Here is a 25,258-nt window from a genome sequence, read left to right on the forward strand (position 1 = left end):
TACTGTCCTTTTGAGAGGATTTGGATTAATTCGATACTGGGTAGAAATGTGCTTTTATGCAAAAATGTAATCATGTTTCTCATTATCAAGAAAAAGGAAAATCTAATTTCGACAACTTGAACTAGGAAAAAAATGCCTGTGACTCAGTAATTTGACCTCTTTTACAAGAGACGTTACAAAATGATGTGCATCTGGAAAGAACACTCAGTACTTCACTGACGGGCGTTCAAAGGGGAACAGTACGTGGCAAACTTACTTCAAGGGTTCGTTCTAAAACTTTAACCTTATTGTCAGGTGTAGGTGGTGGCAATGAAGGTGGAAGAGGCAAAGCTGGAGCTAAACTATTCCAGGATTTCCAGATGTTGAGCAGAATCTGGACTCACCCGTGGTGTTTGCAGCTGGACTATATTAGCAAAGAAAATAAGGTAAATTAGATATATCAAAATACTCTCCATTGAGAACTTTCCAGAGAAGCTTTGCCAAATGCTAGGTAAAGTTTCGTCAAGTTAATGGAAATCTTTGTTGCTGTGGGGTAATTTTGCTGCTGTTTTTGTCATATTTTTCTTTCTGGGTATGTTTTCATACTTAAAACATTTTGCAAGGCCAACCCTTTGTAGAACTTACCATTGTTTAAATGAAGAATGAGCAGATGGCTAAAAGGTTTAATAACAGCTTCTAGATGAGCATGCCTAATAAAAGTTCTGTTTTTTCTCTTTTGAGGGCTACTTCGATGAAGACAGTATGGATGATTTCATAGCTTCAGATTCCGATGAAACTTCAATGAGCTTAAGTTCTGATGATTATGCAAAGTAATTTAGTTTTTATTTGTGGTTGTTTATTGGATTTATTTCGCTAATAGAACTTAAAGGAATTCCATAGAAGTGAATTTTTACTTTTTATTTTATATGTCTCTTTATTTTATATGTTCTCTAGCAATAGAATTTTCAAAAAATAATGAGGTGTACAATGTTACCTTCATAGGAAAAAAAAATCCAAGGGGAAAAAAGTGAAGAAAGAGTGTAGCTCAAGTGGAAGTGGCAGTGATAACGATGTTGAAGTCATTAAAGTCTGGAACTCAAGATCGCGCGGAGGTGGAGAAGGAAATGTAGAAGAACTTGGAAACAACCCTCCATCTGTAGCAAAATCAGATGAAGGTGAGTATGCTATACAAGCCAATAAAATACAAGGCAGCTTCGTTCTGCAAAAGGCAATTTGAGCGGGCTGTCAGGAATTCTGCTTTGTTGCTAAATGGCAAATTCCGTAATGCCATGAACTGCTTCTATATTTACAACTCCTGCTATTTCTAGTAATATACTCGTCCTGGAAAAACAAGGGGCATCAATTTAGAACTGAGGGCTCTTCCGACAGGGAGGCTGCATGGTTCATTTTTTTATTTCATAAGTACAATACAAAGCCAGCAGAGGAACTGTGCTGCTTTTCATGTCTTTTTAAACATGCTGGTGAAAGATTAACGGAGAGATGAGTATGCACATCATTCACTGTTGCACCGCGAATTGGAAATGGATGTTGAGCAAGCAGATATAATGCAGCAGGAATGGGACCCTTTTTAAAGATGATTATTCAGACTACATATAGCTGTTTATGTCTGGATTTTCCTTTAATAACGTAGCTTTTACCTAGTGTCTGTTTTCATACAGCTAGTGTTCTAGTTGTATCATTTATTGTGTGTCTTAATCAATTTACCTAAATAAATGATTTTTTAGGGAAAGTTACGGTGAGAATTTTCTTTTTTTGGTCCCCATCCTGATGACAAACGTATTGTAAACGTGTAAGGGGAGGAGTGTGAGAGTGTGTGTGTAAAATACATACACATACAGATTAAATGTATTAAAATAATTACTTACATTATAAGCAGGATGAGTTTCTGTCTCTGGATCACTTAAATGTTTACCTCTCTCATGCAGCCTTGTTCAATTTAATGTAGATACAGAGTTGCTAAGCAAAGGTGATGCTGCAAAATACGTTCTTTAAAATATCGTATGAAAGAAGGCTCCAATGTGAGTTCTGTCAAGATCAGTTCAGTCTTGCAACTGAAATTTACTGGTGTGTCAGGATGGAATTTGTGGTGCATAGTCTGAAAATGTAAATGTTTTAAATTGCTCATGAGATAGAACACATCTATTAGGTAAGTAAAAATTTCAATAGGTAAAAGTTTTTGTGTGAAAAAAGTGTTATAAATCTAATTAATCAATTCTTACCACTTTACTGCAAAGGAGGTTAAATTGAAGATCATAGAAGTATCGTAAAAGAAATTAAGTAATGTAAATCAAGATAACTGATGATTCTTGTCTGCCTTGCTCGTTCTGGTTATAATGGTTGAATTCTCAATGGCCAGTGTGAGTGGTGTTAAAGATTGGCATGTTACACAGAATCCCAGAATGTCAGGGGTTGAAGGGCCCTGGAAAGCTCACCCAGTGCAATCCCCCCATGGAGCAGGAACACCCAGATGAGGTTACACAGGAAGGTGTCCAGGCGGGTTGGAATGTCTGCACAGAAGGAGACTCCACAACCTCCCTGGGCAGCCTGGGCCAGGCTCTGCCACCCTCACCCCCAACAAGTTGCTTCTCAGATTTCAGTGGAACCTCCTGTGTTCCAGTTTGTACCCATTGCCCCTTGTCCTATCACTGGTTGTCACCGAGAAGAGCCTGGCTCCATCCTCCTGACACTCACCCTTTATCTATCTGTAAACATTAATGAGGTCACCACTCAGTCTCCTCCAACCTAAAGACCCCAGCTCCCTCAGCCTTTCCTTGTAAGGGAGATGCTCACCAGGTCTCACCAGGGCAGAGTAGAGGGGAAGGAGAACCTCTCTCGACTTACTAACCACCCCCCTTCTAATCCATCCCAGATACCATTGGCCTTCCTGGCCACAAGGGCCCAGTGCTGGCTCATGGTCATCCTGCTGTCCACCAGCACCCCCAGGTCCCTTTCCCCTACGCTGCTCTCTAATAGGTCATTCCTCAACTTATACTGGAACCTGGGGCTGCTCCTACCCAGATACAAGACGCTACACTTGCCCTTGTTCTATTTCATTCAATTTTTCCCTACCCAACTCTCCAGTCTGTCCAGGTCTCTGGATGGCAGCACAGCCTTCTGGCTTGTCATCCACTCCTCCCAGCTTCGTGTCATCAGCAAACCTGCTGATAGTACACTCTATTCCCTCATCCAAATCATTGATGAATATATTGAATAATATAGGTCCCAGTACTGACCCCTGAGGCACTGCACTAGATCCAGGCCTCCAACTGGACTCTGCCCCATTGAGCACGACTCTCTGGCTTCTTCCCTTCAGCCAGTTCACAGTCCACCTCACTACCTGGTCATCCAGACCACACTCCCTCAGTTTAGCTGTGAGGATGCTGTGGGAGACTGTGTCAAATGCCTTACTCAAGTCAAGGTAAATCACGTCCACCGCTCTGCCATCATCCATCCATCTTGTTATGTCCTCATAAAAGTCAGTGAGGCTGGTCAAGCACAACTTCCCCTTGGTGAAGCCATGCTGACTGCCCCTAATGACCCTCTTATCCCTGATATGCCTTGAGATGACACCAAGGAGAAGTCGTTCCATCACTTTCCCAGGGATGGAGGTGAGGCTGACTGGTCTAGAGTTACCCAGGTCCTCCTTCTTGCCCTTTTTCGAGACTGGAGTGACATTTGCTTTCCTCCAGTCCTCTGGCACCTCTCCCGTTTCCCAAGACTTGGCAAAGATGGTGGAGAGCAGCCCAGCAATGACCTCAGCCAGCTCCCTCAGCACCCGTGGGTGCATCCCATCCAGACCCATGGATTTATGGATGTCCAGATTGCCTAACTGCTCCCTAACCCAGTCCTCATCAACCCAGGCAATTCCTCCATTGTCCTGCCTTCCTCTGGCGCCTCAGCGGTACGGGGCTCCTCAGGACAGCCTCCGGCAGAGTAGACAGAGACAAAGAAGGTGTTCAGTAACTCTGCTTTCTCTGTATCTTCTGTCACCAGGGCACTCACCTCGTTCATCAGTGGGCCTACGTTGCCTCTGGTGTTAGTTTTATCTGCCATGTGTTGGAAAAAGCTCTTCCTGTTGTTCTTGACCCTTCTCGCCAGCCCTCTGACAACAGCCTTATATTCTCCCCAAGTGGCCAGCCCCTCATTCCATGATCTATAAACTCTCCTCTTCCACTTGAGCATACCCAGCAGTTCCCTGTTTAACCACGCAGGTCTCCTGGCTCCCTTCCTTGACTTCCTACGTGTCGGGATTCTCTGATCTTGTGCCTGGTAGAAACAGTCTCTGAACACTGACCAACTATCTTGGGCCCCTTTTCCTTCAATCAGCCTTGCCCATGGCATTTCCCCCAGCAATTGCCTGTAAAGGCCAGAGAGTGCTCTGCTGAAATCCAGGGTTGCAATTCTGCTTGCTATCCTGCTCCTGCCACAGGAGATCCTGAACTCCACCATCTCATGGTCGCTGCAACCAAGGCAGCCCTCGACCCTTACTGCTTCAGCCGGACCCTCCTTGTTAGTGAGGATGAGGTCCAGCAGTGCTCCTCTTCTGGTCTAGTTCTTGCATCTGACACTTCTGAGTGGGTGTTTTAGACCCCAGCAGACTTGTTTGGCAAGGAGGATAGTTATTTTGGTGTATTTTTACAATGAGAAACTGAATTTTGTATTTCTTTCTGCTACTTCTATATTTTAAGGGGTTAAGTCAAATTAACAAAATTAACTGTATTTTTAAGAGCTTAAGTCAAATTAACAGAATAACAGAATCATTTTATAAGACAGTAACATGTTAAACATAGGATTGTACCCATGTATGTATTTTACAGGTTTTAGTGTAGTAGTATGTTAGCAGATGAGCAGATAAAAACTTCCTTAAGGAACTTTGCAAAAGGTAGAATATGATAGCGGAATTTGTTTGGGTTTTTTCTTCTATTGGGAATTAATATAAAAGGTGGAGGCGAGTTTTGGTTTGGTTTTGTGTTTTTTTTCCTATATGCTTGTGTTGTCTTCTAAATTAGCTTTTGGAAAAAAGATCCTAAATCTGAGCGTAGCAGAAGAGGAAATGTTTTACAGATTTCATCTTAAACACCTGCATTATTGTAACATTCGGAAACATTCTTCCAGCGAGTTCATCCTCATAGATGGACTAGGTAGCCCAAAAGACCACCCTTTCTCTTTTTCCAGCAATTTGAGATATTTGTTTGAGATGCAAAATAATTTTCTTTATGGAAAGCTGCTTTTCAATGGCTGTAATATTTGTGGATGTGTTTTCAAAGCTGTTGATAAATATCCTTAGGGAAGAGATGGAGGTGGTAGGATATTTGGCAGGATATTTGGCCAAATATCCTGCAACACGAAAAGGGGTTATCTGACCCTTATTGATAACCTGTGCTATTGATAACTGCTAATCTGGTAATTGTTAATAATGCAAACGCTATTTTTTCTGTGCCATATTTAACTCTTTTCATATGAGCTAAGCCTAATAATGAAGAAACAATTCTGTAGTTCAGGTGTTTCAAAGCATTTAAATGGAAACTATGCTTCTATCTTCTAAATTTTTTTTACTTTGATTTTTCTAGGCAAAGCTACATCATCTTCCAATCCTGGTAGCCCAGCACCGGATTGGTACAAAGATTTTGTCACCGATGCAGATGCTGAAGTGTTGGAACATTCTGGGAAAATGGTGCTTCTCTTTGAGATTCTTCGAATGGCAGAGGAGATTGGAGACAAAGTGTAAGTCGGTTCTAGAAATATTTGTAACGACGTCTTAAATATGTTAGCAGGATAGTGTTCTTTAGTCAGTCTTCATAATGCTGTAGCTCAGTTTTCTGAAGCAAGTGTGCATGCTACCTTCATTTTTATCAGTTTTCCCATACACACACAAATTCCACCAGGGTCTTTCTCTGTGTCTGGAAAGGCCGCTTGTTTCCCAAGGTAGTATCGGAGTGAGGAGGGAATTAAAATAAAGCAATATAATAATAAAAATAACCTCAGAGGTGAATTCTGTGTTTCCCTGTTTCTGTTTTCAGCCTAGTGTTTAGCCAGTCCCTAATATCTCTGGATTTGATAGAAGATTTTCTGGAGTTGGCCAACAGGGAGAAAACTGACAAAGATAAGCCTCCTATTTATAAAGGTGAGTGTCACCTTGAACAATTGCAAAGTTAACGATTCTTATACAAGGCTGTATTCAGTTGGAAGGGAATGGATTGGAAAGAATAGCTTTCTTTAGAAGCGTTGTGTGCTCTGTGCCGTTCCTGGAGTTGGCAGGATTGTTGGTCACCTCTGCAGGTGCTCTCTGGTCTGCCCTTGTGGACCGATTGCATTCTGTAGCGTCTGTGCTTAATATAGCCAAAGCAGATTAAATGTTCAGCAGCAGCAGAAAGAATGGAAGGCAAGCACCTATATCCTCCAAAAATGTTCTCAGTTTTGAATAACCTATAGTCTTCTTCCATTATTTTAAAATGTCAGAGAATAGTATATTTTATGTTCCCTATTTGTTCTTTTACTATTTAGAGAGTCGCGTATATCCAGTATTATCAGTCTGGTTACTTATGCAATGAGCATTTTCCTAATTTGACTGTTACATTTATAGGTGAAGGAAAGTGGTTCAGAAACATTGATTATTATCGCTTAGATGGTTCAACTACAGCTCAGTCGAGAAAGAAATGGGCTGAAGAATTTAATGATGAAACTAATGTGAGGTGAGACCTCTGCTGATATATATGCTCTGTTTTCCCCCTTCTCTTTCTTTTGTTCCCTATTTCTGTGTTAACTTATATTAGCTTAATGACTTCTTAAGACTTCACAAATAATCATCACAATGTTGTCAGGTGCAGAACTTGCACAAAAAATATGCACCACCACCAAGAGGCTTCTGTGTTCCTGATGAATACCTGTTCAGTGTTTCCTTGCTGGTTTTGTGCTTCTTTAGATTGTAAGCAATTTGGATCAGAGACGGGCTTTTTATTAACATTATTTAGAAGGACATGAAGATGTAGGAAGGTCAGAGTCCCGTGGGGTCTGGCCAGGAGACAGCAGTGGCTTGGCCATTCAGAAGCACATTGAGTTGGGACTCTCAGGTCTAATTTGTTCAGGTGGTTAGATACAAACTTGTACAGGTTTAAGGAAGTTAAGGCGCTTCGCCTTACAAGATTTGTTTAAAAATTAAATATGCAGTTATGTTGCAGTCATTTATAACGTACAGAAAATTTATTTTAAAAAGTTAAATGAAAGAAAATAAACTAATTCAATGTTACTAGTCTGAAATAGTTTATTCTGTCAAGTATCTGTCAAGAGCTCATTTTAAGCTGAACCTGAGATAGCATTCAAAAAAGCAGATACATCAAAGAAACTCTGTTATTCTGGAGTTATTCTGGAGGTTTTTTCTAGCCAGGAAACAGTTTCATTAGCATGGGATATGCCTGTTTAAAATTACAGTTTAACTGGATATAACTAATTTCATTAGAGTTGGAAAATGCAAAACCGAAAAGTTTTTCTTGCCCACCAGTTTTTGTTGACAGTTGATGTACAAGAGGCCCTGGCCTGTGTTTCTGGGAGTGTATGTTTTGCTAAAAGTGTTGTCCTTGTAAATTCTGCATCTGTCTTGTGCTTAATATGGTATTTTAATTAAGTTTTTGAGTTATTTCAGTGTGTGAACAGCTCCATAGTAACACAGCAACATGGGAACAATAGTGGTTTTGTAAAATATTAAAATGTTGTGACTTTTCTCTGTTCCAGAGGCCGCCTGTTTATTATATCCACTAAAGCAGGTTCCCTCGGAATTAATCTCGTGGCTGCTAACAGGGTCATCATCTTTGATGCTTCTTGGAACCCATCGTATGACATCCAGAGTATTTTCAGGGTTTACCGCTTTGGGCAGAACAAACCTGTGTTTGTGTACAGGTTCTTGGCTCAGGTGGGTTTCCATCTGATATTTTTATGATATTCTGGTCCTGCAAACAAATTTGTAAACTCTGTCTATTTGGCCTGTAACTCTTTTGCCTTGCGTTGAGGTCTGTAGTGGTCTGCACTGATCCAGGTGTCTCCCAGCATTATTTGGCCACCGAAGAAGCTCTTGAAGGAAGGATTGCTAAAATAAATAACGCCTGAAATCTTTTCCTGCTAAACCCACTTCATCGGACACTTTGTGTAATACAGATTTTGGAGTTCTAGCAGTGATTCACACATCCAGACTGGAAATATTGTTCTCAGCTTTTTTAATTTGCACACCACTAAGTATTCTTAATAGAAACGGCAGCATTGAGGATGGCTGTCGTTAGGCAAGAGCCTTGCTCCGTGTCGCTGCCTTCTACAGCCCCCTGACGGTCCAGCAGGAGTGAAGACACAGGGACCTCAAGAACTTTTATAAAAAGGCGTCCAGTCGTGATATGAAAACTTCTATCACACCCTATAGATATTAAAGATGTGTAATAATTCTGACGTATAATAATTCTTATGGTGGCGGCTCTCTGTTTTTTTTACGTATAATGCCATTATTTCTGTTAGGAAGTATCTTGCTTCATTTTCTAGTTCTTCAGGTGTTACAGAGTATACCGAAGACCTTTTCCCAGTAACTACCTAACTCTTGATCAAGTATTTTACTTGCCAACTTAAACAGATTGCTTTCTGTAACACGTTACTGTCTGACATGGGTTTTTTCTTCAGGCTTCAGTCTATTTTTGTAGTTTTCTGTATACGCTTTTGAACCGTTGATATCCTTTTGAAATGACGATGTTCAGAACAGGCTGTGCTGTTCTCAGACTTCTCACAGTCTTTTTTTAAGTAATTTTCCTTTTTTTCATCAAGGATCTAATTTGTTTCATACACAGCTGTGATGAATTAGGCTTGACTGCTTTGCTTCCCTCTCCTTCCACCCCAGCGATACGGTATCTGTTTTGCTTTTCACAGGCTGCTCAAAGCATCAAAATAAGGTACATGCTGTGGAAATTGCTGTTTTTTGGTCATAAGCCTACTTTGGGGAATGAAGCAAAAACTTAACATCTTCAAAACACTACTCAAAATATACATTTCTTTCTAGTCAACAGCTAGATGATGTCTGCCGCATCCTCAATTCATATTATTTTGTCTTTGCTTCCAGGAGGTTTTGTTTTCTTTTTTCCTCAGCAAACAAAGTGTTTTTTCAGGTAACTGTAGATGCAGGGTCAAAGAAATTAGGAAAACAGAGCACTGTTATGTTGTTATTCTAGCTATTTTATATCTGTTATTTTTTCCTATATGACAAGAAGGTCCAGCAGTTGCATGAAAGTGATTTTCTTTGTTTTTTTAGGGAACGATGGAAGATAAGATCTATGATCGTCAGGTAACAAAGCAGTCGTTGTCCTTCCGGGTTGTCGACCAACAGCAAGTTGAACGTCATTTTACAATGAATGAACTGACAGAGCTGTACACTTTTGAGCCAGATTTGCTGGATGACCCTAATTCAGAAAAGAAAAAGAAGAGAGATACACCGATGTTGCCAAAAGTAAGTTGATGCACATCACTAGTACATCTGTTTAAGGACATGGGGTATTTGATTTTGGAAGGAGAACGGTGCTGTGTTTTCACTTCAGAGTGGTGGTTTTTACTTTGAATGGAGGTGAATAGCAGGTGACACAATGAAATATGTAATTAATATGATGGATGGTACAGTGAGCGAGATAATGAGTTTCCCTTCAATGTAATTGGCAGTATGTGAAAAAGATCTTCAGTTAAAACCCAAAAATTTTAAACCAGAACATACAAAAAGCTTTTTCACACGATTTGAAAGAGTAGACGTTTTACTGTAGGAAAACGTGGAAGCCAAGATTCAACTAAACATCCGAGTGATACTTTAATTTGTGATAATGAATCTCTGAGGTGATACTGTATGTATCTTCCTAGGTAACACTTCTGAGGAGTCTGTGCTCTCCTTTGCCAGGCCTTTTTGGTCTTTTAGTTCCTGTTTAACTCTTTGTGTAGGGACCTTTAATAGATCTGGTGGAGATGGGGGATAAGTTGCACTTGTGTAATGTTTAAATGAGGAAAATTGGACCAGCTAAGGTTTTGTAATCTGTGTGTAGCCAATACTAGCAGACCAGTGACCTTTTTGTAGACATGTACACAACTTAGTGAGAACTGATACTCTGTACTCTGAGATAATATGAAGTAGTGGTGTGAGACCTTTATCTAACTTGGTGCTAAATTAACTCTTATGATCACAATGATTTATTTTCACTGAGGCCTCCCTAAATCTATTTGTAATGGACGTGGGATATGTAGTAGTGGTTCACTGTCACTGCTCTACGTAGCAGTGGTTTATTATCCTATGTGATACTTAGGGAACTGAAATATTTACTAACTGAATTATAAAAAGTATCACTTTTACAGTCAGGCAGGTGTAAACTTCAGGGGAAAGAATAACTGGTTCAGTTATTTTATTATTTTTTTTAACCAAGTCAGTTTATTTTTAAGATTAAGCTAATTTTTTTTTACTTTGTCTAATTTATATTCTTTTTGGATGTGGTCTGCTGAAGACTAATTCATCATTAAGCTGTTGTGCAATTATCTTTGCTTCTTACCAGGTGAATAGCTAGTGGACAGTAACATGTAAATGTGCGGACCAAAGTTGGTTAACTGGTTCAATTTCTGAGTTACTCGTGTGTTTAGGTCATTATACAGAGTCTGGGTGTCCGAGGGAAGTTTTCCAGTTTGTAAATCTATTCATTTCCAATGAAAAATGGTATGTTTTCCATTCTAGACTATCGGTAGACCACTATAATATAATTGTCTGTGTTCAGGCATCACATTGGCATTGTTAGTAGTTCTCTGGAATGTTGTGTGCAGCAGTCTGTCAGACCACCTACAGTGTGGGTGCAGCTGCCGAGGGGATTTGGGACGTGTCCGCCCAATAACTGTTAGTCACTGTTACATGCACTTTAAAACCCTTGAAAACAAACTTTAATGACTGTATCTAAGCTCTTTTTACTGCGTTGTTTCCCACTGTAAGCAGCCAATTGCAAATAACTGAAAATTTTATTCTACCTTTTTACTCTGTTGTACGTTTTCATTTTGGCAAATTCATTTTTTTACCTCCTAAAATGTCTTCCTTTAGGTTGTAATTAATAGTACTTATTTTATCTTTTTTACGTTCTTGATTACTTTGTGCCATATACATTATGCTTGCACAAGCTCACAACTAATGCATCACCATTTCCTGCTGCTTACTTTTAAGGAAATAAAAATAGGTTGCAAACCTATGAAACAACTGAGTATGTTTACTCACAGCATTGCTCAATCCAACACAATTATTATATTTTGAAAGTTACTTGTTCTCTTTTACAATAATGAATGAATGAATGAAGTATAATGTAAAGGAGAAAGTTTATAATCTCCAAACTTACTTTCTAATTCAGTTTTAAATACCAAGTTCCATATTAATTCCCTTCCAACCATCAATGTAAGGTTTGTATAATGTAAGTTGAATATAAGCTTTTAACCAAGTCCCTGGCTGTAAATAGAGAAATTCTGGAATTCTCTTTGTTCATGGCTTTAGCAAATGATATTGAATGGAATTTTGTCCTTTTAAAGATGTGCATCTTGGTACATACTCTGTGCAGATTTGGTTGAAGAGGCTACAGAGGCAGATTCATCTTATCTTATCATTTTTTGTATTTCTTTGTTGAAAGCAGGGAGGGCTTTGCATTGCTGGTGCCCCCCAGGACGTGGGAAGCCGCCACTAACCCCCAAATATTCTTTCCTGTTCTTTGTCCCCCTAAATTACTCTTGGTAGCGAGGAGGAACGATGCTGAGAGCTGCAGGCCTGACGTGCTGTAGGAAGCACCTCACTCCACATGCCTGTATTTGGCTGGTTGCTGGCGGTTGGTGTTTTCATGCATTGTTGGTATAGTTGTGGTGAAAACATCTTCAAAGTGTCAGAGGGGATGAAAGTGTTTCTGGGAGTGTTAATAAAAAATGAGTAGCTGTCGTCATGATCCCACTTGTTTTGTAATGATTTTTCACTGCGTTTGTGAAGCTCAGCTGATTGGGATCTTTTGTTTCATTTTATCCACAATTAGGTTCTTGCTTTGCACACAAAACTGAACTTAGTCCAGTAGCTGTAGTGACTCCTTCCTCGATTCCTGTGAACTGCTTAATTGAATTGTGGCTCATGCCTTTTGTATAATATCGTACGTTTAACTTTTAAATTTTATTTCCTATTCAGTCGTTTTTTTGGTCTAGTCAGTTCTCTAAAATCCTACATAAACCATCACAAGGAAGTATCAGCCACAGGAAATACTGCAATGGATGTGATTCTCTAACTTGTGCAGGGTTATTCAATCAGAAAGTTAATTATTCGTTATTTCAGTGTAATTTTAGTAGAGGTGCATGATTTAGCTTTATAATCATGAAGCTTTTAAAAAACAAAATTAATTTAACAACACACTCATAGTACTTGTTGAAAAAAGTTTATTAACAAGACTATTGATTTGCTTAGGAAAAGATTTTATTGGAGCATGGATGAACTAGGCAGCACTCGGTGAAAAACATTTTCTTTAAGATCATGTTGCATTGATCTTCTGATGCTTTGTTCCTGGTAAATTCAGCAAACCCAACGTGATCTCTGCAGCTCTTAGCTGGAAACAAAGGCCCAGCAAGCTTTACCTGTATGACTCTTCCATCACTGAGCTGGCTCCCCCTTGCCCACAAAGACTGAGCTGTTCCTGTATAATTACCAGTGAAGCAAAATGGGCATTTAGGCTAAAAGAAGGCTTTAGTTCTGCCTTTTACAGGTATAATTGTCTGTCTTTGTCTTCAGGCCTCTTTTACAGCTTCAAAGCATAGCCTGTTGAACGATGATACCACTGTGTGATTTTACTGTTGTGCAGACAGTAAGGTAAGGGATTACCACTGTAATCCTTAGAATTGGTGTGAAATGCACAGTAAAACCGCGTAAAGAGACGACTAAAAGTGTCAAGTGGAGATACAGCTGAGCTCTGAAAGAACAGATTCCTCAAACAAAGATGTTTGAAAATACGGATTGAAGCACCGACCCCTTCCAAGCCTCCTTTTTAGAGGGAATTCTGAATAGGAATTAGGTGAAATATGGGAATGATGTTTTCCATCTTTTTTCCAGCCGTCTAAGCGTGAATGTGGCTGAACCTGGCGGGATTATAGGTCTTCTGCTGGATGTCTGCTAAGTCAGAAGGAGAACTTGGTGACTTTGGTGACACCCCCAGCAGTTGGGTTCTTGAGGTGTCCGTATGTTAAGAGCTGAGCACTTGGGTTCTTCTTGCAACCCCAAGTTTTAACACACCCTTCAAGTTCTTTGATGTAAGAAAAAAAAGGGGGGGTTTAATTCTTTTGCTTTTAATGGGTTAGGATAAATCCTTCTATGTTGTTCTAAAAGTCAGAAGTAAAGCTGTTACATGAGTGAAGAAACAAATACAACTTGATTTTTTAAAATATATCTTGAGAACTTTGTTTTTGCAATAATCCAACTTGCAGTCAAAGGCCAGTTTTCTTGGAAAATGTTGTTAAGTGGGGAGAAGATGCTGAATGTTGCCCTTTTCTGTAAAAAGTCACACGGCAAATATGCAGTATGTCGTTTTCCTGGAAACTTATCAAGGTTTCAGGTTTAGCAGCAGTTTTCTGCCCTTCTGGTTGCCGAGGACCAGGGTGTAGGATTCCCAGGGGAAAATACAGGTTGCATTTGAACCGTAACTTCACGGCACCGTTCCTCGGCCCTTACCCCGCTGCAGCAGCTCCTGCAGCTCGGACAATGCAGATACTTGGATATTTTCATTATGAACGTTGTTCGTGTTAATTATTAAATTAGTCTTCACTCCCACTGTTTGATTTCATTCATCCGCCATGCCTGCAGAGTTGAAAAAACCGCTTTCCAAATTCAGTCCAAATAAGGTGTGACAGGTGTCTTAAGACTGAGTAATCAGTCAAATTTGCTATATTTAAGTATAGAAATAATTACTGTATATAGGCCTATAGTTTTATGCAAATGTAGTGACTTATTATCTAACACAGACGAAAGGCATAAAGAGGTTTTGCTGTTATTTCTATAGAGAAGCAATTCAAAAGGAAAAGCTGGTGTAAAGTGAGACAATTCTCTTTAATGTGTCATATTTTGGGTGTTACATTTTCTTTGCTCTGAATTTAACAGTGCATCTGGAGTATTTTTTTAAATCAATGTGATTTATGGCTGGACTATCGTTTGGGATTTTTTTAAGTATGTTCTCACAGACTTTTAGAACTCATCTCCCGAAGGATTCTGTACTGGGGTGGACTTGAGCAATATGCAGCTAATGGGAAGAAGTGTTTTCACCACAAACACTGATAGCAGGGCTGGGTGATAAGTGCACAACTCGTGTCTTTCCTCAGCCAGCGTGACCCGTGTTTCAGAGCAGCAGATAGGAGATAGAAGCTGCCCAAAGACAAAAGGGGGACAGTGCGTGTCCCTCGGGACCCGCGCTATTGCCCCCCCGTTGCTCAGGTTCAGTGGATTAGAGTCACAGTCACGTTTTCGTGTGAAATGAAAACTTGGCTCAGTTGGGGACATGTAATGCAGATTGGAAAAGCAGATTAAAATCATACTTCAGATTCGGTGGGATATAGTATATCATTATTTTATACTAGCTCAGGACATAGCCAGGGCACGTGCTTTACTTTACTTCTGTACTAGGGAACAATTTTGTGAATTTTGGAATCAGAATGATTTTCTGCTTATTTCAGTTTATTTTTAACCTTGGCACTAAATGTTCAGTTGGTTGAGGAAAAGCTTATTTATGACTTAACAACAGAATTCACATTCCTTCATGGAAGATTTCCTTTCTAATACACTTATCTTTCCATAGCATTTAATTTCCATCAGGATTTTTCAAAGTCAAACCTTTTTTAAATCTCAGAACCTTTTTTCAGTATCTCTTAATATTTTTCATTCATCTCCAGGATTTCATCTTAAAGCTTATCAACCAACTGATAATCGTTCTATCAAAAAGGCAAACAAATGAAAGGAATACTTATTCTGGTGATATTTTTGTTTATAAGGTAATTTTGTTGTTGTCGTAGTTGTAAAATGTAATGAACTAAATGGCAGTACCTTCCATATCCCAGTTTTCAAGCTTCGTCATTAAAGTTAATGCAAAATAAAGTTTAGACAAAGAAAGGCAAACACACAGTTGGATGTAATTTAAACCACATTTTGAAGACTGTTGGCTAAGTGAGTGTGGATTATATTCCAGTATTGTTTTCAATAATAGTGTTGCCGTGGCAATTAATGTATATGCATGTCCAGGAGCCCTCCCCACACTGATGTATAGCTATGGTATGCTGAGAGCTCTTTAACTCTCTTAGCTTACTTTTGTAGTATCTACTTGACTTCTTCACCCACTTCCTCTGGATGTTTTCATCATATCCTATCATTTCATCCTTTTTCTTTGTCTGCCTTCTCTCCCAGCACCCCAAAAATACCATTATTTGTTCTTTGGACCCATTAGTTATGCAGGTATTACACTGTTGAGGAGCTGGCCATGACAGGATTGATTCAAATTTAGGGAGAGCAAAAGGCAGAAGGATGAAACAAAGGCTGGCTTATAGAATTGGTAATTTAATTGGGTTTTAAACCACTGGTCAGGACTTCCACATGCAGTTCCCAGTGTTGTTGCCAAAACCTGTTTGCTCGTGGGTACAAGCCATTCTTTACAATTGGTGTTCTGTTGAGATGATAAAATGTCAGGACAGTTGATATTGCTGTTGGTACAAATGCCAGCACAACAGGGGTGTGATGTGGAGTGGCTCTGTAGGTGTTTGTGTAATCCTACCGCAAAAAGTATATTCAGTATATTCCCTGTACTTCTTTTCAGGACTGGTCTGAAAGTTCAATGAGGTGGTTTTGTATTACGAGTCTTAGGCTGAAGGCGGAGGTAGATTGGAGCTTTCTTAATTTGGAAGGCTCGTCAGTGCTACAAGAGCACTTAAAATACACACGTTCAATAATTATCCCCAAAAGGGGACTCCTGCGGTGCAGCGTGAGCACCTTCCAATAGTCTTATAGAACCTATTTCTCTTCATCCTTTGCAGCATTACCTTTATTTTAACGTAAAGAGGCATCTTTGAAAAACTGTGGAATACTGACTCAGTGAGAATGAGGACTGCAGAACCATTACTACCTACCTTAAATACCGGCTCTTCACACTCATTTTCTCTATCTGTTTTTATATCATGTTTTAATTGAGATAATGATCTGTCATAATGTGGCATCTGTAGTCCGGACAAGGGCAGTAGCGACTCAGTATTTTGGTTAGCAGCTCGTTTGTTTTTATTTTATCTGGGAGATATTCAATATGCTGGTAACTCTGCATTTTAAGAAGCACTTGTATAGTTTTTTGTATTAGAAATCTTAGACTGAATACTGAGCTTTATTGGAGTTTTCTTTTATATGTATATATAAATAAAAAGGACATATATGTATGTAAAATGTTAGTATGTCTGCTTCACAACAGTTTGCCATTATAAAGCACATTGTAAATATTTCTGTTAACCTTAAATTAAGCATTAGGGGAATTGTGGAATATAGAGGCCTAAATTGCTACCTGCTGATCAAATCCGATTCGTAGCAATGGTTTGACCTTTCTTAGTCCAGATGGGTGGGGGGCTATTTATCTCAACATGTGTCTTAACAGTCCTAAGAAAGGAGCCTTTTCTGTTGAGTGCTGATGGACGGTTGATGGACCAAAGTACTACTTAGTGTTTTAAATCCAGCAGAGGTGCTCTTTTTGTATTATGGATTATTGATAGGTCCTCTCACGTGTCCAGCCTAAGCAAAGGAAAAACCATTGAGCACATTCCATTCTTTTTAGGTTCTTAAACCACATTTATTATTGTGGAATCTGAGTGCATTCCTGTGGTTCATTAAGTGATTGGACTGTCATCTCTGTAGCAGATTGTTAATCCATTACCCTCCCTCTGAGGAAAATTGTACTTTTGAATTATTGTTTTCATTTTGTTTTGCTGTGAAGTGCTCTGAGCTGCTCTTTGTGAAACTGGGTCAGAGTTAGACATGCACAGAGTAAATATCATAGAGCTACTGAGGGACCACTGATGTTATCCCCTTTGCATCCGAACAGGATACAGTTCTGGCAGAATTGCTTCAAATCAATAAAGAATATATAGTTGGATATCACGAACATGATTCACTCCTGGACCATAAGGAGGAAGAGGAACTCACTGAAGAAGAAAGGAAGGCAGCATGGGCAGAATATGAAGCAGAAAAGAAGGTAAAGCTATCTAATCACAGTTACATGTATGAAAATAACCTTTTCAGATTTAAGTACCACTTACCTTATCAGTTTGTTTTGGGGAAATCAGTTTTCTAATAGGCTAAGTAATTGATACGTAAAGCCAATTTTGACATATGAAAAATGGAGATACCATGTCTCGTTTGATCTTCCGATGCTGGTCTTCTGTGTGTATTTTCTTTGTTACTTTCATTTTAAAATTACTTTTCACACACATTTTTTTCCTATTTCATAATGAAACTCAACTGGTGTCCCGTGGGATACCTCTGTTTTACCATTTGAGGGAAATTTCTAGCTCCATTCAAGGTACACGCTCCATATCAGCATTTTTTGCCATGATCCCATGAACGTATGAGCATCTGGCAGAAAGGACCTGAAAGCTTGCTTTTGAAAAAATTATTCCCCACGTCTCGCTTATTTGATATTTAAGCAGATGATAGAATGAAGAAAATTGTAAATTGGCTACAGGTTTGGGATCTTTTTACTCTAAAAGGAATATGTTAACTTGGTGTAACTGGAGTCTAATAGCAAAAAAATCTTGGAAAGGCAAAGTTTGGTATTCAGATCTGATCGGTAATCTGACAGTACAAAAAGTGGTTGTGTAAATTGCCGCTGACCTTTGGAGTGAACAAATGACAAAGGAAATGGAGTATTGGAGAAGGTTTTGAGAGAGAGAGTAAGTAGGAAGATACAATACAGTAAGCACTGAAATTGCCCTGTGAGGAATCCAAATGGGAGGTGAGCTTTATATTCCTGCTAATAAATTATACATTTCACTTCTTGAAAATTTGATTACAGTCCAGTCAAACTCAACTTCATATAAAAAATGTATCTTAGGATACACTAATAAACCTTAGTCATTTTTTTTTCTTGGTATATCAAATAATTATAATTACACTAAGCTCCCATATTACTCAAGACTAGAACTTAGGTTCTTCTGTGATTAAAATGCCCTTTTAAATTGAGGTTTGGAAAGGATCTTCAGTTTACTGAGGTAGGTTACCCTTCATGCACAATGTCTTCTCTAAGGGCCGTGTTGTCTGCCCAGAGTATTTCATGGGTTATTATAGAAGGCCAAAGTTATCAAAGTTATTCAAATCTAAGTGTGTTTTGTGTTTTTAAGGGCTTGACTATGCGTTTCAACATGCCAGCTGGGACCAATATGATTCCCACGAATTTCAACTCTCAGACACCATATATTCCCTTCAATTTGGGTGCTCTGTCAGCAATGAGTAATCAGCAGCTGGAGGTAAGTCACAGTGCAGCCGGTGTAACGTGCCTGCGTTGCTGTAAGCATGCATGTATTCTTTTGTCGCAAATAATGCTTAATGGCATTCTTAAATATCTTGATATTTATGTAATTATCTCCTATTTTAAATATTTGTGTGTGTAGCTACATTGAAGTCTAACTTGTCTGCATCTAAACCCGTACCTGTGTAGTATCTCAGGATTCTGGCAGATTAACTGCATTCCTTGCAGACATTAATTCCCACATCTAGCTTTCTGCTGCTATCTGTCTTCTCTCCAAGCTCCAAGAAGGAACGGGAGAGAGGAACGCGTGCTCTGCTCCTCAGTTCTCTGAGGTCTCAGTTTGCCGCCTCAGCTGAAGTAGCTGGGGGCGTTTCTTCCTAATCAGATGCCAGGAGTTGAAGTCCAGTTGTGGTATGACCCCTGCTAGTGTCCGGTGAGGAGTCTCACTGAAGAACTGAAAACCTCAGGGGGACTTGTGTTGAATATACCCAAGGAATAATGCACAATATATTGCCAGTATTATGCTACAATAGATAATTAAGCATAATAGATAGTATTCTGAGCCCATAGAGTGAGCTGAGATAAAATCAGTATCACAGACAATTGGGCTGGGTTGAAATGTAGCACTCCTGTGATGATCTGAAAACCTTCTTTTATACTGTCCACTGTACAGACTGGCAGATTTATACATGCTGTTCAATTAGTCTATGGTGAAAATCACTTGTGTGGATTCTTAGACTCATTGACTTGTGCAAATTGAGAGAAAAAAAGTAATTAAAGTCTAGGTACACAAAGAAAACATGAAGAAAACTTATAGAAGGTTGGCAAAGAAATGTGTTCTTTGTATCTGTGCTTTATAATTAATTTTCTGGTGTTTTCTCAGGAGCTTATTAATCAAGGAAGAGAGAAAGTTGTGGAAGCAACCAACAGTGTAACTTCAGCAAGAATTCAGCCCCTCGAAGACATCATTTCAACCATAGTGAGTGGAATGGATAACTGTAGATTTAATTCAGGAGATGGGAAAACGTTATACAATAGTCATTTCTTTGCCTGATAATATTTATGGTCACTCAGCTAATTATTTGCATTATTAATTAATGTAATTTCCAGTTTGTATTGACCTTTATCCCTTCAGCTTGCAGTAACCCTTAATGGTATCTAGATGACATGAGGCCCTGGAGGACTAGCCGTTTTGATCCATAATTACTTGCCACACTCTGAAAATGCTCGTTTTCTACAAATAGGAATAATAATTATACACAAATTAAGGTGTATTTCCTATATGTTGTCCTTATCTATATATCTTGGGCTGTCACATTTCTCACTTGCTCCCAGTAATCTAGAGATGTATTACCGTAATTAGCAGTTAGAAGAGCTAATAACTCATTGTTCTGATTCTGGTGAAGTATAATTCTGCATTTACTGGAAACTGGGCTCTGTTTTAACTCTTGATGATGCAACTCTGAACATAATGCAAAACTTCCATTACCATTACGCTTTTGTTCAAGTGATCAGTGCCAAGAAGGTTTCGGTTTTGGTTTTTTTCCTTTGCAGTGGAAAGAAAATGTAAACCTGACAGAGAGCCAAGTCCAGGCGCTGGCACTGAGCAGACAGGCAAGCCAGGAGCTGGACGTCAAGCGCCGAGAAGCCATCTATAACGACGTCCTCACTAAACAACAGATGGTAAAGTGTCTTAAGATTTATTTGATCAACTGTCCACGTTTGAACTGGGATGTTGAGTATGGACTTGGCATGCGTGCGTGTTTTCATGACCTAGAAGTATACATTTAGGTACATAAATATGTACTCACAGAATGTGTGTTTCAACGCGTTGAATATTTGCTGGCATCGTGTAGCGCTGTATGTGACGTGACGGCGGGAGGCGGTGACGTCTTAAGTGGATCTCATCGGAGGAGCCTCCATGAGACGTTCATTTAAAAAAATACTCACCACATTTTCCTGTTAAGTAGTTTGCTTGAAGGTCGTGAGGCTTAAAGAGAGATCTGGTTCCAGAGCTCAGAATGCAGCTTACAAAACACACGTCTTAGAAAGTATCAGTATTGGTTTTTTAGCTTAGAATTATTTTGCAAAATCTGAAAGTTGCCTGGATTATGTCAGTGGGAAGAGTTTTTTCTTAGGCAAGCAAACATTAAGTGACAGTCTGCGTGCAGGACTTTCAAAGGGATGCTAAATGCTACCTGACAAATAACGTCGTAACTTGTACCTGGGAATAATTTCACGGTATAGTGCATGTTGCTGTAGCGACTCTCCTAAATGCTGCACACAGTAGTATCAGCAAGTCATTAAGAGAACGTAGCCCTAAATGGTGTTACTAAATGGTTTCCACAGTAATCGGCTTGTGAATACCATCACATTAGTGATGGTGATAACAATGGTGCTTTTTTCCTTCAGCCATACTATCCCTAACAAATTGATTTTAACTCCGAACTTGATAGTCGGAGCATGGAGAGGGGTCGTGCACTTACAACAGCTCTGCTTTCCCTCCACAGTTAATCGGCTGCGTGCAGAGGATCCTCATGAACAGAAGACTCCAGCAGCAGTACAATCAGCAGCAGCAGCAGCAGATGTCATACCAGCAAGCAGCAATGAGTCATCTCATGATGCCAAAGCCTCCCAATTTAATCATGAATCCTTCCAACTACCAACAGATAGATATGAGAGGAATGTATCAGTCCATGTCTGGCGGTATGCAGCCACCACCGTTACAACGAGCACCACCCCCAATGAGAGGCAAAAATCCAGGGCCTTCCCAAGGGAAATCGATGTGATTTTGCACTAAAATGTTAAAATCAGAGAAAGAACTTTTATTTTTTTAGGAATCAATGGCTTAACAGAACTCAACTGTAAAAAAGGAAAAGTTTGGTTGGTCCCCTTAATGCCATGTTCCATATTAGCGTTTCAGTTTTGTTTAAGTAGGACATGATGTTTTCCCTGTTGTCAGTGATGTTGCCTAGAATCTTCTTACATATGTTGAGTACAGGAGATAACAAGTTGTTTTCAGTGAAAACAAGTCCTCCCGTAACAGTAGCATCTCCGCAGGGTTCCTGTTGAAACTCCTACGCTTGCTGTGAGGAGCTGCGAGGCTGTCTCCGCGTCGGAGCAGCTTAGGAAGGACTGCAGGTCTGTGTGTTTCGGTATTACCTTATGTGAATTGTACACAGCTGAGTTCTTGATTAGAGTTGATTCCTCAAATTATGGAATGCTTTTTCGCTTTCCCATTTCTTTATATTAGTGGGAATATTCTAACCGAGATAGTCTAGTTTCCTTTTGACTGAGGTCTGGACTCGTACTATACCATCTGTGCTGAACGAAACATAGGAACTGAAAATACTCTTAGAAACAGAATTGAGTGCAATATTCTTAAATACTACTGCTCAGAAGCTTTTGAGTCGTGCAGTTATATAGAAACTGTGTATACAGCCTTAAATAGCGACTTGGGGAAGGTGATGGTTCTTCCCTAGTCTTCTGCCATTTTGTACTTTCAGTTGTATGTGATGGAATAACAGATGATGATCTGGAGGGCTGGAGGTGTTTTTCCTTCACACGCTGATTTACTCTGCGCGAGTCCAATACAAAGCACATTTCTGTTAACTCCTTAATGCTGGTGCTACTGTCTTTTCCCGTTGCCGGCAATGGGAGATGGGCCAAGAAAAGGAAATTCCTGGTATTTGGGGGGTTAAAATAGCGATGGTGGCCAGCATCAGACCCTGTTGTGTGAACAACTTTAAAATGGCAGAGCTATTGCTGATCTGGAATCCGTACAAGGAAAGCACTGTAGCAGCTTGCAGAGCTGCCAGAACAGTGAAATAACTTTTCCTCTGTTCGAAAAGAGTTTTGGTTGTGCACTCCTCCCCATTCCCTCTCATTTGTGTGAAAACAAGGTTTAGTACACACAGAGCTTGATTTTGTTTTGTTTTCTTTTAATGTAGGCCAGAGATTAAATTTCTGGCTTATCATATATCGTTAGCACTCTCCCTACCCAGGCTTTTTGTGCTTATGGAGATCTAATTAAATACAAACGGGGCTTTTCTTTGAAGATAGTTTGGTTGATTCTTCCCCCCAAAGAGATGTGTATAACCTGGGGGTAAAAGTGACAGGAGCAGGCGGGGCAGTGGCGCGTGGGCACGGGAGCTCTGCAGAAAGCGGCACACGGAAGCGCTGGCTCCAGACATTGCCGGACTCTCCTGACTCGCTGACGTGAACAATTGTTTCGTTTTCTGGAAAGTTTTGGAGTTTGAGTTCTTGCCCTGAATGGACAAGTGGTTTTTGCATCTAAACATGCAAATCTTACGCGATAGTTCAATTTGGTGGTCGAAAATTGGTTTGTGACCTGAACCAAGTTTGATCTGTTGGAAAACCAGGTAACAAGCTGCCGTCTTGGACTCTTTTGTTACGAGATACCACACAAGAACCTCAGTATGTTCTCGTGCTTTGCCAGCTCTACGATTACAGTTAATTTGGGTGGAGGGGAGCAAAGAGAGATGTATTACACTAGAAGAAACAAAGTGTGAGACTTTGAGAGAAACATTTGAAGGCAAATGCACCCCGGCAACTCTCACCGGTATTCCTACGTGTCGAGAATAAGAGAAATACTTTCTACCAAACCTGGGAATGTTCAATGGAGTTTTATAGTAACTCAGAGACTTAAATGTGGAAGTTTTAGGCAACATTTAAAGGCACATGTTTTTCATTCTGGACAAAACTCTGGATAACAGCAGACTAACGCATAAGAAGAAAGCAGAGATAAGCATTGAACTAAGACTTGGACCACTTTGCATACATGTTTCTCACTTGACATTTTAGCTGCATAACAATGTGCTTTGAGTATAACATCAAGCTTTAAAGAATATTTAAAGACAGAACATACATCAATAAGATAATAAAAGGCTCATTTTTATATTTGTTTTAGATGTTTTAACTAGGTGAAATGGCTTAAGATGGCAAATAAAAATGTTGCTTGTAATACAGTTTTGCCTGCTAAATTCTCCACATTTTGTAACCTGTTTATTCCTTTGGATGTAAAGCGTTTTTGCTTAGTATTGTGATATTGTATATGTTTTGTCCCAGTTGTATAGTAATGTTTCAGTCCATCAACCAGCTTTGGCTGCTGAAATCATACAGCTGTGAAGACTTGCCTTTGTTTCTATTAGATGGCTTTTCAGTTCTGTATTAAATATCTTAAGTACTATAGAAAAGGTGTCACCTCTTCCTATAAGGCTGTTTTGTAATATATATAAGGACTGGAAATGTGTTTTTAAAGAGAAGAAGCATTCAAGTATGACGATATACTATCTGTGTTTTCACCATTCAAAGTGCTGTTTAGTAGTTGAAACTTAAACTATTTAATATCTCATTTAATAAAGTGACCAAAACACATCACCGTGCCCTGTGCTACATTCGCAGTACAGCGTGAGCTCCCCAGGGATTCCGGCCGAGGACGTGGCTTGGGAGAACTGCGCTGGGTCTGAGCGCTGATGTTTGTCTGCAGCGAGGCGCCTCTTGCAACTGCATGGAGCCGTTCATTTCATGTAGAGAAAGCAGTCGTGGTCCAGGCTTTCAAGTTCTAGGGATTATTAGTAGCTTCTGCTGCCGATCTGCCTGTTGAAGAGTGAGTTATCACCTGGCAATGATTAAGAGTGAGGTGTTCTTGGTCAAATTAGAATAACCTGCTTGCATGTTTTAACCTCCTAATTGTACTTCTCCATTTCTTAAGTTACTAAATCCCACCTGTTGGGCAAGAAGAGCCTTTCCTATGCAAAAATTCCCATGGCAGCTGTGTTTTAAATCTGCCCCTTGTTCCCTGTACTTGAAGTTTTCGGTGGCTCCCGGCCAGTGCTGGAGCCGCGTTACCGCCCCGGCTGGGGCTGCTGGGGGACGTGCCGGGGAGCTGGTGCGGAAATACCTGGCCGGTGCTTTACGGGGCAGCGTGAGCAACGCACCTTTACATACCCTTACAGCTCTGTTCAAAACCCTGCTGGGGGCGGTGGGGGAGGCTGCGTGTACGGGCTCTTGTGTTGGGCTGGGAGCGACCTGGGACGAATGCCCGTACAGAACAGTCCTGCAAGGTGCTCTGATGCTCAGCAGCAACATTCTGATGTGTCGGGTGCTACGTGCTTGCTACCCCGTGGCCTTTTTTGTCTTTAAAAGCAGGACCGCTCTGAGCAGGGTTGAGTGAAAGTAAATTCATCAGTTCAAGCAAAAAGACTTTTGGACTTGGATAAATTTGCAACCTTTACAGAAAGACAAATGTCCAAAGCGTTACCAACTGGAGATGCTTGGGTGGTGTGGCACCATCAGCCACGTAAGCACATGGCGTCTGACCTGTCCAGGTGCTGCAGTAGCCCCACATGCACCCTCTGTGCTATAGAATATATGTATATATATATCTCTATATGTACATCTATCTGCTGTACCCGGTGAGGAGGTGGTGAGCAAAGGAGGGTGCTGGGAGAGGGCTGAAATGGGGACGCTGCGCTGGGGAAGGGCTGGGGGCTGTGGGGGGAGCCGGGGTCACCCCTTGGCTCTGAGCTCGGCCACTCTGGGGTCTGGTCTCCCACGGCACCTTGGCTTTGTGTTCGGTGACCGGTGTGCACAACTGTGAGATGCTGAGTGGGAAACAGTAATCGATACCTGGGGCATTAATCAAAGCCTAATCCAGTGACAACAGCTGCGTTTATAACTCAATTGCACAAAGTGCGTTTCTGAGGGTT

General features: G+C 40.2%; 1 protein-coding gene across 5 annotated transcripts in view; it reads left to right on the top strand.

Annotated features, from left to right (window-relative positions):
* Nucleotides 1-23,924, top strand: part of ATRX (ATRX chromatin remodeler) — an 88,003-nt gene extending 64,079 nt beyond the window's left edge. For all 5 annotated transcript variants that reach the window (XM_065077994.1, XM_065077996.1, XM_065077998.1 and 2 more), the window contains 13 exons: nucleotides 295-425; nucleotides 721-809; nucleotides 982-1,154; nucleotides 5,571-5,724; nucleotides 6,021-6,124; nucleotides 6,584-6,692; nucleotides 7,729-7,906; nucleotides 9,278-9,472; nucleotides 17,106-17,255; nucleotides 18,400-18,525; nucleotides 19,411-19,506; nucleotides 20,082-20,210; nucleotides 21,038-23,924. In XM_065077994.1, the coding sequence (XP_064934066.1) occupies nucleotides 295-425; nucleotides 721-809; nucleotides 982-1,154; nucleotides 5,571-5,724; nucleotides 6,021-6,124; nucleotides 6,584-6,692; nucleotides 7,729-7,906; nucleotides 9,278-9,472; nucleotides 17,106-17,255; nucleotides 18,400-18,525; nucleotides 19,411-19,506; nucleotides 20,082-20,210; nucleotides 21,038-21,316 (1,913 nt within the window). In that variant the 3' untranslated portion in view covers nucleotides 21,317-23,924. The remainder of the gene's footprint in view (nucleotides 1-294; nucleotides 426-720; nucleotides 810-981; nucleotides 1,155-5,570; nucleotides 5,725-6,020; nucleotides 6,125-6,583; nucleotides 6,693-7,728; nucleotides 7,907-9,277; nucleotides 9,473-17,105; nucleotides 17,256-18,399; nucleotides 18,526-19,410; nucleotides 19,507-20,081; nucleotides 20,211-21,037) is intronic.
* The last annotated feature ends 1,334 nt before the right edge of the window (nucleotides 23,925-25,258 follow it).

The sequence above is a fragment of the Columba livia genome, chromosome 12, assembly GCF_036013475.1.
Source record: "Columba livia isolate bColLiv1 breed racing homer chromosome 12, bColLiv1.pat.W.v2, whole genome shotgun sequence".
Classification (NCBI taxonomy): domain Eukaryota; kingdom Metazoa; phylum Chordata; class Aves; order Columbiformes; family Columbidae; genus Columba; species Columba livia.